The sequence below is a fragment of the Sapajus apella genome, unplaced genomic scaffold (genome assembly GCF_009761245.1).
Source record: "Sapajus apella isolate SASKATOON/1434 unplaced genomic scaffold, GSC_monkey_1.0 scaffold123, whole genome shotgun sequence".
Lineage (NCBI taxonomy): Eukaryota > Metazoa > Chordata > Mammalia > Primates > Cebidae > Sapajus > Sapajus apella.
In genome coordinates, this window is record NW_022437063.1 from 593,233 (window position 1) to 605,599 (window position 12,367).

The 12,367-nt window shown below is 55.1% G+C and overlaps 1 protein-coding gene across 2 annotated transcripts in view; it reads right to left on the reverse strand.

The window, feature by feature from the left end:
• The window catches only part of SCUBE1 (signal peptide, CUB domain and EGF like domain containing 1), a 135,080-nt gene that overhangs the window by 12,432 nt on the left and 110,281 nt on the right, over window positions 1–12,367 (reverse strand). For both annotated transcript variants that reach the window (XM_032261392.1, XM_032261391.1), the window contains 6 exons: window positions 11,731–11,853; window positions 6,342–6,461; window positions 5,904–6,008; window positions 4,141–4,257; window positions 3,410–3,547; window positions 1,257–1,460 (listed from right to left, as the gene is read on the reverse strand). In XM_032261392.1, the coding sequence (XP_032117283.1) occupies window positions 1,257–1,460; window positions 3,410–3,547; window positions 4,141–4,257; window positions 5,904–6,008; window positions 6,342–6,461; window positions 11,731–11,853 (807 nt within the window). The remainder of the gene's footprint in view (window positions 1–1,256; window positions 1,461–3,409; window positions 3,548–4,140; window positions 4,258–5,903; window positions 6,009–6,341; window positions 6,462–11,730; window positions 11,854–12,367) is intronic.

Below are 12,367 nucleotides of genomic sequence, written 5' to 3' on the forward strand. Positions count from 1 at the left end.
TGGGGAACCCTGCGGTGGGCTGGGGTATCCTGCGGTGGGCTGGGGAACCCTGCGGTGGGCTGGGGTACCCTGCGGTGGGCTGGGGAACCCTGTGGTGGGCTGGGGTACCCTGGGGTGGGCTGGGGTACCCTTGGGTGGGCTGAGGAACCCTGCGGTGGGCTGGAACCCTGCGGTGGGCTGGGGAATCCTGCGGTGGGCTGGGGAATCCTGCGGTGGGCTGGGGAATCCTGTGGTGAGCTGGGGAATCCTGTAGTGGAATGGGATGCCCAGGATCAGGCCTTGAAGCTGAGGTTCCTGCAGGACCCTGGGCCCTGAGTCAGGTCCCCAGGAAAAACCAGAGGGATCTCTGAGCATCAGCCTAGAAGGTGTGAGGTCGGGACAAGGACAGGAGAGGCAGGGAAAGGGGAGAAGCAGCTCCAGACCGAAGGAGCCTGAAGACACAGTGGAGTCAGCCTTGAAGTCTGTCTTTCCCTCACCTCCCCTCCAAAGTGCCGCCTGGGTCTAGGACCCGCCTCCGTCTCATGCTCGGCCTCCCCCTCCGCGGCCCACCCCACTCTACTCAGGTTTCCCATAACAGAGTGCTCGAGCCTGTGATCTTGCTTTAAGCACTCCTGCAGTTTCCCGCTGAACTCAGAGTGGCATCTGCCGCCTGCCAGGCCCCCGTTGCCTCTGGCCTCACCGTGCCCGTAGGCATGTTCACTGGCTCACCGTCCATCCTCCCCACAGGAATGTGAGCTCCCCGAGTTAGGACTGCCTGGCTAGCTAGTGCTGCTTCTGCCTGTCCCACCTCCAGGCTCTCCCACTTGCTTCCCTGCAGCACAGGGCTGCCCTCCTGAGCGGCCCTAGGCCTCACGACATCACTGCTCTGTCCTCCAACCCTGACTCAGCCTCCCCAGCTCCTGGAGGCCTGAGGTCTCAGCTCACATGACTTCTCCTCCGGGAAGCTTCCTTGAACCATATCCCAGACTGGAGGGAGCCTGCTCTGGTCCTCGCGCCCCTCGCGCCCCTGGACCGTGGCCTTGCTGTCCTGTCTGCTCCTCGTCCCTTGTCCTCAGGACTGATCACATGTCGGAGGCCCAGCAAAGAGCTTCAAATGACAGCGATGATGGTGAGGGCTGCGGTCCTTCCCCTGGCAGCCTCTGCCTCTCTGCCCCTCTCCATGTATCTGTCTCCCCTGCGTGCCCACTGCTGTTTACCCAGCTCATGTGCAAGGAAGGACAGAGTCAGCATCCGAGTGGCTATGGGTGCGGACTCACCGCATTTGCTGTCCTGTAGCACCTGGCCTGCGCTGCACGTCCCCTGCCCCTCCAGGGCCTTGGCTGGCCTCTGGGCTACCTCGTACTCAGTGCCTGAGACCTGGACGTAGAAGTGTTGCCGGCCGATGGTCTTCCGCAGGGTCTTGATGGCAGCCTGCAAGCTCTGTTCCGCTCGCTTCCGCAAGCAGTCCGCTTCACACGTGTCTGCAGGGGCAGGAGAGACAGAACAGGAATGACTGGCAGCCCTGCTAGCAGCTGCCTTCTTAGCCGAGGGCTTCCCTGTGCCAGGCCCTGTATTGGGCTCGGACCACCGCAGCACATTCTCACAACAGCCCTGGGGTGAGGGGCCACGGTCATGACCGTCTGACAGAGGAGGAGGCTGTGGATCTGGGAGGCATGGCTTACCCAAGGCCACACAGCAGATCTGAGTGCAATCCAGGCATCTGCCACTGCGACATGTCACCCCCCAGGGTACAACCCACAGGGCAAGAACTGCCACTGTCTGCAGGATAGCATCCAGCTCGCTGGCTGTGAATCCAAGGCCCTTCGAGGTCCAGCCCCATGCAGCCTTGCCAGCCTCATCCCCCAAAACTCTGACACTCCCTGTGAATTCCAATGTCTAGCCACCCTGCCCTACTCACTGTTGGCCATATCCTCCTCTCTCTGACCTCTGTGCCTTTGACTATTCTATTCCCTCTGCCTGGATGCCATTCCTTGCCACCTCTTCCATCCAGTGAGCTTTGATTCCAAGCTCTCATTCAAATGGCGCCTCTTCTGGGAAGGCTTCCTGATATGGTTTCGATATCTGTCCCTTCCAAACCTCATGTTGAAATCGGATCCGCAATCATGGAGGTGGGGCCTGGTGGGAGGCGTCTGGCCCATGGGGTAGGTCCCTCATGGGGTAGGTCCCTCATGAACCCGCTGTCCTCGTGGCAGTGAGTTCTCGCTGGCTCTACCAGTCCCCATGAGATGTGATTGTTGAAAAGAGGCAGGCACCCCCTCCCCTCTCTCTTGCTCCTTTCCTCTTGCCATGTGACTCTGGCTGCTCTTCACCTTCCTCCATGAGCAGAAGCAACCTAGGCCCTCACCAGATGCAGACACTGCAGCCATGTTTACCAACAGCCTGCAGAGCCATGAGCCAATCAACTCTCTTCCTGATAAATCATCCAGCCTCAGGTGTTCCTTTTAGCAATGCAAATAGACTAAGACATTTCCTTTTTTTTTTTTTGAGATGGAGTCTTGCTCTGTCACCCAGGCTGGGGTGCCGTGGCAAGAGCTCAGCTCACGGCAACTTCTGCCTCCTGGGTTTAAGCAATTCTCCTGCCTCAGTCTCCTGAGTAGCTGGGATTACAGGTTCCTGGTACCATGCCCTGCTAATTTTTGTATTTTTAGTAGAGATGGGGTTTCACCATGTTAGCCAGGCTGGTCTTGAACCCCTAACCTCAATGATCCACCCATCTCAGCCTCCCAGAGTGCTGGGATTACGGGCGTGAGCCACCGAGTCTGGCCAGACTAAGACATTTCCTGAGCCTTCCTGTGGGGAGAGACCTGGGCTCTATGCGTTGTTTGTTCTTGTGCCCCCACCACTGAGAGTATCACCTAGCAATGGGTGGTTTGCATGCTCTGTGGCTGTGTTACCTAGGTGGGGACTTTTCTTTCCACTGTGCCCAAGCCCACAGCCAGGCCCACACCACACACATCTGCTGACAGATCCCGTCTCTTCACCATGGACGATTCACAAGTTGACACTCACGGATAGCCAAGAGCGAAGTGCTGCTATGCCACCCAAGCCAGCATTAGAATCCCCCTCTGGAACTGGGAAAGACAGTCCTTGGCTCAGCCATGCTGGGGAGGCTGCACCTATTTGTCCTCCCAGGCCCCAGCAGCGTGGCAGAGAGGGGTCACGTGACTTCTGCGGTCACCCCGCCCTTCCCTCTCATTGCCTTGACTGCCTCTTCTACCCTGGGCTGCAGGCGCTGACCCCTGCCAGTCCCTTTGCTCGTGGGCTCAGTGCTCTCTCCAGAAGCTGGGCTCCCACCCAAACCACAGCTGTGCTCTGGTGGGAACCGCTCATGCCTGGCAGGCCCCGCCAGCACCCCCAGCCTGTCGTCCTCCTTCGGGCCTGCAGAGCCCTGAGAGGACCCCTCACCTACCTGAGGCCTCTTCCATCCTGGTCTCGATCTCAAACTCTGCTGTGATGTGGGACAGCTCCTTGGATGGGGACTTGCGGCCACGGCGCCTCTTCTTGGAGGAGTCACACTTGAGGGTCACGAAAGTCACGTGGCAGTGGTCTGGACAAGGAAAGGACTGCCGTGGCAAAGGCAGCATGGGGCAGGGAGCAAGGTCCTACCAAGCCCTGCACACAGAGTGCCATGGGCCAGGACCCTCTGTGCCTAACAGTCTGTGGTGTAGATGGAGAAACTGAGGCTGGAGAAGGCCAGGGCTGACTCAGGGTATCAGGAGGGGCTGGTGGCTGAGCCAGGTCTCACCCCCGTCCATCATGCTGCTGCAGGTGGAGGCACCTCATACATATTCATGAATGAGGCTGTGCCGCCAGCTCCAGGCCTGCTGAGGGTTTGGCCAGGGTGGACTTGGCCCCAGGCAGAGCCTGCTGTGTGCAGAGAGCTCTGTTTGGTTTGAGGAGGAATATTCATGGGGACAGAGGTAGCTCCTTCCTCTGGGGCCCCTTGGACCAAGTTTGCCCTCTGCTATTCCCCAGGCCTGGAATGTCCTTGGAAACCCTCATTAAGTAAAGAGCTGCCAGGTGAGAGAGGCCTCTATCCTTGGAAAGCAGACTTGCTGGACGCTGGGCCCCCCGCTCCCAGGCATGAGGACTCCCCCGCAGCCCCCTCGGTGTGGGTTAGCAGCAGGGCGGCCCACTCACCCAGCAGCGGCTGCCTGGTGGTCTCCTTTGCTCGTGCCTGCCTGTGGGGCTGGAGGTGGCACTTGGCATCTCGGATCTTGAAGCGGGCTTTCTGTTTGATGGGGGTGGTGGGGGCATCTGGGGAAAGCCAAAATTCCCCCAGGTGGTGGCCTCTCCTGCAGGCAAGGAGGTGGTAGGGGACGGCGGCTGCCAGTGGACAAGTCCACCTGGAGCTGGGGGTGGGGCCTGGTCTGAGTCCCTGTGCCCCCAAAACTCTCCTGGGGTGGGGAACCCTCTCCTATCCCATTTCTTTCCCTGCAAGGCCTAAAACAGGGGAACAGAACACATGGACGTTGGGGTCAAGCTCAAGCCCAGGGGCTGTCTGCCGGAGGTCTTCTGTGAAGGAGGAAAGGGATCCTCCTTCCTCCTCCCCATCACCAGGCCGTGACTGTGCTTTAGGAGAGCATTGAACGGAAGAGAGAGGGGAGCAAGGAAGGGAAGGAGCTTTGAAATAGTATAGATTCCCAGGACTGCCGATTCTTTGCAAGAGCAAATCATAGTCCTTGGACTAAAGATCCTACCACCACAGGTGCTAAGAATCAAGTCATGCATACATTAAATATACAGAAATGGGCTGGGCACGGTGGTTCATGCCTGTAATCCCAACATTTTGGGAGGCCTAGGTGGTGGATCACTTGAGGTCAGGAGTTCAAGACCAGCCTGACTAAAATGGTGAAACCCTGTCTCTATTAATAATATGAAAATTAGCCAGGTGTGGTGGTGGACGCCTGTAATCCTAGCTACTCAGGAGGCTGAAGCAGGGGAATCACTTGAACCTGGGAGGTGGAGTTTGCAGTGAGCTGAGATCACATCACTGTACTCCAGCCTGGGTGACAGAGCGAGACTCTGTTTCAAAATAATAATAATAAAGAAATGGCCAGGTGTGGTGGCTCATGCCTGTAATCCCAGAGCTTTGGAAGGCTAAGGCAGGTGGACTGCCTGAGGTTAGGAGTTCGAGACCAGTCTGGCCAACATGGTGAAACCCGGTCTCTACAAAAAATACAAAAAAATTAGCCAGATGTGGTGGCATGTGCCTGTAATTCCAGCTACTTGGGAAGCTGAGGCAGGGGAACTGCTTGAACCAGGGAGGTGGAGGTTTTAGTGAGCTGAGATCAAGCCACTGCACTCCAGCCTGGGTGACAGAGCAAGATTCCATCTCAAAAGAGGAAAAGGCACTGGCAAACATATAGAAATGTACCTATCAACCAAATCCAACATCTGAATAAGAAAAGCTGCTGAGGACACAAGCCCCAGCTCCTTAGCTGGCAGGAGATGAGGCTGGCTGTGCCATGCTGACCATGCCCGGCGGGTCACCCCACAGGGCTGGGGCTGTGCTGTGCCTTGGAGCTTCCTGGCGCACTCTGCCGGGACAGCTCCGTCCCAGGAGAACCTAACGGCCATAGCAGATGTGGCTCGCTCCGCCCAAACATTCTGAGATCTGTGCACTCCCAGCATGTTAGGGTCCCTGAACCACTATGGCTGTGACCTCAGAGCCAGAAGGGCCCTCCCACGGTCCCCTGACCCTGGGCTGGGGCTCGGCTTGCAGCCTGCTGGCTTCTAGGTCCTGGGCCTGCCTCATCGCCAGTACCCCAGGCCACACTGGGAAGGGCCAAGAGCAGGAAGGTCTTCCCTGAGCGGTGCCCCTTCCTCCCCCGCCAGTATGATGCTAGATGCAAAGCCAAGGTCACCTAGTTGCATGCAGCATGGACAGGCCGAGGGGCTACCTGAGCAGCTGGGCCCGAGGCCAGAGCTGGTGCCGTTGCGTTTCTGCAGCGCCTTGCCCTGCAGCCCTGGAACGCCGCAGCTCAGGATGTAGCTGTTTTCCGAGTCTGCAGAGAGGCCAGGGATGAGATGGGCCCGGGTGCACCTCCCTCCCATGGCCCTCAGAGGGATTGTGGAGTGAGATGAAGATCAGCACAGACTCTTCTGCCAGTTTCTGCTACTCGACCACAGGTAAGTGGCCAGCGGGAAGGGGCCCACTGGATTTACTGAGGACAGTGAGGGCCCAGAAATCCAGACAGTTGCCTTAGGGTCGCTCAGTGATCAGAGACCCTCATTCCTAGATCAGGCTCCTTCCCAGAGGACCGCTGGGAGCAATGGTGGAAGCCCAGGGAAGAAGACCCCCTGCCACAGCATCCCCTCCCAGGGACAGCCTGGGTTACCTGGCATGAAGAGCGTGTGGGCCGGGCAGGAAAGGAAGCAGCTCTCCACACCGCCCACTTTGCTGCAGGAAAGCTGGGCCCGCGGCGAGGTCTTGGCCCGAGAAAGGCACCTGCCTGTCTCTGTGAAGGAAGACATCAGAGAGGGGTGAGAGAGGCCAGGGTGGAAGCTTGCTGGAGCCGGGAGGGCCCCAGGGCATGGACCAACGGGGAGTCCCCCGACTCCTCCTTTCCATGTCTAGGCTGGCTTAGTGGGAAGGGGCCTGGAGACGGCAGGTCCAGATCCCCTTGGTCGTGTGGGAATGCTGGACCTAGAGAGCTGGCTTAGTCCCTCCCCCACCTCAGGCCCTGGTCCTGGCTGTGAGAAGGTTCCTGTCCCATCCCCACACCAGGAACTCCCTGAGCTCTCCACGGCAGGTGTACATTCCCGCTGGGGAAAGGAACAGCGGTAAATGAACATGGGCTTCCTGGGAGCGACCCGTTTTTGAAGGAGAAGCTCATTTTTGTGTTTCTGTACTTCAGAAGTGTTCATAGGCAGAACAGACCTTTTGGGCAATCCATAACAAATCCTGAGTCGGTATTGTTTATTGATGCGACTTATCTTAAAAATGAACAGATCCTATAATTCATATGGAAATTCAAGGAAGTTCAAGAATAGTCAAATCAATCTTGTACATGAAATACAAAGTGGAGGACTCACACTTTCCATTTAAAAAATTTACTAGGGAGCTACAGTAATCAAGATAGTGGGGTCTTAGCATAAGGACACACAGAAAGATCAATGGAACAGAACCGAGCGTTCTATTTATAGAAAGAAATCCACACTTCTTCAGTCAACTGACTTTGACGAGGATATCAAGACAATTCAATGGAAAAAAATGATCTTTTCGGCAAATGATGCTGTGACAACTGGGTGGCCACATGCAAAAGAGTAAAGTTGGGCTCACATTTCACACCATATTCTAAAGCTATCAAACTCTTAGAAGAAGACGTAAGTGTACATCTTTGGGACCTCTGACTAGGCAATGATTTCTTAGAAATGATGCCAAAACACAAACAACCAAGAAAAAGAATAAACTGGACTTCACGAAAATTAAAAGACTTTTTGTGATTCAAAGGACGCCGTAAAGAAAGCGAAAGATGCTCAGAGCAGAGGCATGAGCTGACAGTCCCAGCGACTCAGGAGGCTGAGGCGGGAGGATCACTTGAAAAGAAAGTGAAAAGTCAACTCACAGAACGGGAGAAAAGATTTGCCAGTCATGTACCTAATAAGGGACATGCATACAGAATATCCAAAGAAATCTTACAATTCTATAAGGACAACTCAGTTTTGTTTTTTTTGTTTTTGAGATGGAGTCTCGCTCTGTTGTCCAGGCTGGAGTGCAGTGGCGCCATCTTGGTTCACTGCAACCTCCGCCTTCTGGGTTCAAGAGATTCTCCTGCCTCAGCATTCTGAGCAGCTAGGACTACAGGCATGGGCCACCATGCCCGGCTAATTTTTTGTGTTTTTTGTAGAGATGGGGTTTCACTGTTTTAGGATGGTCTAGATCTCCTGATCTCGTGATCCACCTGCTTCGGCCTCCCAGAGTGCTGGGATTACAGGTGTGAGCCACAGTGCCTGGCCGAGGCAACATACTTTTTTTTTTTTTTTTTTTTGAGACGGAGTTTCGCTCTTGTTACCCAGGCTGGAGTGCAATGGCGCGATCTCGGCTCACCGCAACCTCCGCCTCCTGGGTTCAGGCAATTCTCCTGCCTCAGCCTCCTGAGTAGCTGGGATTACAGGCACGCGCCACCATGCCCAGCTAATGTTTTGTATTTTTAGTAGAGACGGGGTTTCACCATGTTGACCAGGATGGTCTCGATCTCTTGACCTCGTGATCCACCCGCCTCGGCCTCCCAAAGTGCTGGGATTACAGGCTTGAGCCACCGTGCCCGGCAGCAACATACTTTTAAAAGGGCTAGATAGCTAGCTCCAAATTACATACACAAATGGAAAAGCAGCACATGGAAAATATTCAACATCATTAGCTGTCGGGAATAAAAAAAAAAAGTGAGATACCATCTCACACCCACTAGGATGGCTATAAGTGAAACGTCAGATAACAGCAAGCGCCGGTGAGGCTGTGGAGGCATCGGAACTCTGATACGTCACTGGTGGGAATGGAACAATGGTGCAGGCCCTTTGGAAAACAGTCTGGCAGTTCCCTAAAAGTTAGACACAGTTACCACATGATCCCCCAATTCTAACCCTACGTCTACACCGCAAAGAACTGAAAACACGTACACACACAAAGCTGTACACGTTCACAGCAGCGTTATTCATCATAGCCCCAACGTGGAACAACCTAACTGACCACCGATGGATGAATACATGAAACGTGATATTATGGCCATCCAATGGACTGCGACTAGCAAGACAAAGGAATGGGACAGAAATACCAGCCGCTACATGGTGAACTGTGAAAACGTGATACTAAATGGAATCAGCCAGTCACAAAATATCATCATATTGTGTAATCCCATTTATATAAAATGTCTATGATAGGCAACTCCATAGAGTTGGATTAGGGGTTTAGTGGGTGCCAGGGCCTGGAGGACTTGAGGGAAAATGGGCAGTGGCTGCTGTGGACACAGGATTTCTTTCCGGAGAAATGAAAATCCTCTAAAATTTATGCGGCTGCACAACTCTATGAAAAAACTCACTGAAACGGACACTTTTAAGCTGTTTTGCCCAAGACCTTGGAATCAATTCTCTTAGATGTTTGCAAATGGCAATTTCCATAGCCTCTCCTTTGTGTATTTGTATTCTTTATTCTTCTGGTCATGTGTTCTCACCTTAGGGATTTCAGGTTGTACGCTTCTGACTTACACTACCATCTGTCTCTTACAAATAACTCACCTAGATCCAGGTTTTATGAGGGATACCCACTATCCTAATTCTCTCCATTAGCTCTCCCAAGCTATTGCTAGTGCAGATAAGTGGAAAAATGGTCCAAAGCATGTTACCTGAGCCTTATTCATTATGATATTCTTGGCTGGGTGTGGTGGCTCACGCCTGTAATCCCAGCACTTTGAGAGGCCGAGGATTGTGGATCACCTGAGGTCAGGACTTTGAGACCAGCTTGGCCAACGTGGTAAAACTCCGTCTCTACTAAAAATAAAAAAATTAGCTAGGTGTGGTGGTGGGCGCCTGTAATCCCAGCTACTCGGGAGGCTGAGGCAGGAGGATCACTTGAACCTGGGAGGCAGAGTTTGCAGTAAGCCAAGATGGCGCCATTGCACTCCAGCCTGGGTGACAGAGCACGACTCTAACTCAAGAAAAAAAAAATTATAATATTCTTTTTAGCAAATGCATAAAAAAGGAAAAGGCCCTTGTACTGGGAGAAGTGGATTCAGCTGTTCTTGCAATGTATCTTTTTATCACACCATCACCCATGTAATATACCTACAGCTCTACTAAAGTTGATCACACCTCTCTTTTTTTGAGACAGGGTCTGTCTGTCACCCAGGCTGGAGTGCAGTGGTGTGATCTCTGCTTAATACAACCTCTGCCTCCCGGGTTCAAGTGATTCCCCTGCCTCAGTGTCCAGAGTAGCTGAGACTACTGGCATGTGCCACCATGTCCGGCTAATTTCTGTATTTTTTAGTAGAGATGGGGTTTCGCCGTGTTGCCCAGGCTGGTCTCAAACTCCTGACCTCAGATAATCTGCCCACCTCGGCCTCCCAAAGTGCTGGGATTATAGGTGTGAGCCACCGCGCTCGGCCGAATGTTTCTTTCTGAGAAGCGCAATGTGTCAGCCTCTTTCTTCCACCACTGAGTTTCCCTGGCCTTTGGAGGCAGGTCTGCATAAAGCTGCTCACCATGGAGCCGTGACCCCAACATCCTCAGCAACGCTTTCCTGCAGAGATCTGAAGGTACCATAGCCTTCCTATGCCTCTAAGATGGACATCCGCTAATGCCGCCTCTGCTACCAGAACAACTCCAAATGAACTGTTTCCCCAAACTCAACGTGAGAGCGGCAGGTGACTTTGTTCAGTGAGACTCTGCAGCACAGCACAGCACAGCATTTCCTTCCATAAGCATGTGATAAACTTGGCATTTTGATTTCAGATATTAAGTGATGGCCAGTATTTGTCAATCTGTTCATTCATCCAACAAACGTTTACTGCGTGTCTATGACTGTCAGGCTCTGTTCCAGGTGCTGCGGCTCCAGCAGTGAATGGGACAGGCCATGAAGACCTGCTCAACCATGTCAAGCTTACATTCTCGTGAGGACAGACAGAGAGACGGGCAGACAGACAGACACAAACCAGCAGGAACCTGGAAAGTGCACGTTACTTCTGGTGGCAGGGAGTGTGATGGGGGGGAAGAAAGCTGGAAGCAAAGTGGGCCCAGATGGGTGCGGAAGTGGCCGAGGCTGCGGCCCTGGGTGGGTGATGGGGCAGGTGTCACCCACAGACCCCACAGCAAGGGAGGAGTAAGGAGTGCTGTGGGAGAGCTCTCCAGGCCAAGAGAAGGGCACAGCCTCGGGCCAAGGGCTGGTGGAGGCCTGTGAGGTCAGTGAGGCTGGCGTGAAGCGAGACAGGGGGACAGCAGAGGGCAATCCCGCCAGGTGGCAGCAGCCTGTGGGCCATTCCAAGCACTGTGGCCTTGATTCGGAGTCAAAGGAGGAGTTGGGGAGGGGGGGGTGGTTTCTGAGCTGAGAGGGATGCTCTAACTTAAATGTAAAAGGCTCACTTTGGCTGCCCTGGGGATGTTAGAGTGTGGCAGGGCAAGGACCTGGAGCAGAGGTTCCAGGAGGGCAGGTCCACAGCCCCAGCACCCAGACAGGGCCCCGTGTACAGGGAACCAGGGAACGCAGGGGCTCTTCCAGAACTCAGCCTCGGGGCACCCAGTGCTGGGAGCTCACCTGCAGAGGAGGCAGTGGCACATCCCCACAACTGTGCCCCACTGAGGCTACTGTACCCCGATAACCACTCCTCCTCCCCCTCAGCTTCCTCAGCAAGACAAGGGGAAGCTCTGAGAGGAGAGGTCTCTACACCCACTCCCCGTAAGCTTCCGGCCTCACGGAGACATCAGCAAGGCTGATGTCGCTCGCTCCACGGCTGGGGCTACACGTGGACCCCCAGATCTCTGTACCCTCCTCTGCACTGCAGGCCCCTGTTGCTGTGTCTCTGGCTGACACTTGCATGCTCTGCCACCTGGGACCCTCCTCTCCTGCAAGTCCTCATTCCCATCAGCCACAGCCCAGCAGCAGAGAACCCCTGCCTGGGAACGCAGGGCCTAGAGGAAAGGGAGGGGCTGCCTGTTCACCCCCACCTTGGAAAAGCCGCTGCCCCTCCCGTCCAAGCCCGGGTGCAGGGGAGGAGCCCGCACGGGGCGGCCACCTACCCATGCAGTCCTTCCGGTTCCAGTGGAGCCGCCTCCCCGGGGGACAGGAACACTCATAGCTGCCCTTGGTATTGACACAGCCCTGGCCACAGCTCCCGTTGTCCACGCTGCACTCGTCCACATCTGGAAGCACAGTGGGCGTAAGGGCAGGGGGGCAGCTGGCAGGGGAAGGGACCACCCGGGGCAAGAGGGTCGAGAATCTCCTGACCCCCCTGGGTCGGACAGCTTCACGGATGCAGAGGAGCAGGGCAAGCACCACATGTGCACACACGTGTGGATGTATAAAGCTCCTCACAGACCCTGGCGTCCCTTCCCCCAGGAACCGCGGTTGTTTTCTGAGCTCAAGCAGTTGCAGCGAGGCTGGGAGGCAGAGACGGCGGCACACGATCAAAGTGCCAGCACCGCCAGGTTTTGTGGCGCAGGGAAGGCGCACTGCTCCAGGGACGGAGACTGATTTTACCGTAGGACTCGGGACAAGCCCTTTTCTAGCCCCAGGTCCCGCCGGTACAGCAGACACCAGGGTCAAGTAAGTCACCACTAAGGCCCTTCCTACCCTGACCAAAAGCTGGGAGGAAGCTGGGAGAGAGGGGCTGGCCACATTCTGTTAGTTCTTGAGCTGCCTGCACTCGGCAGGCCC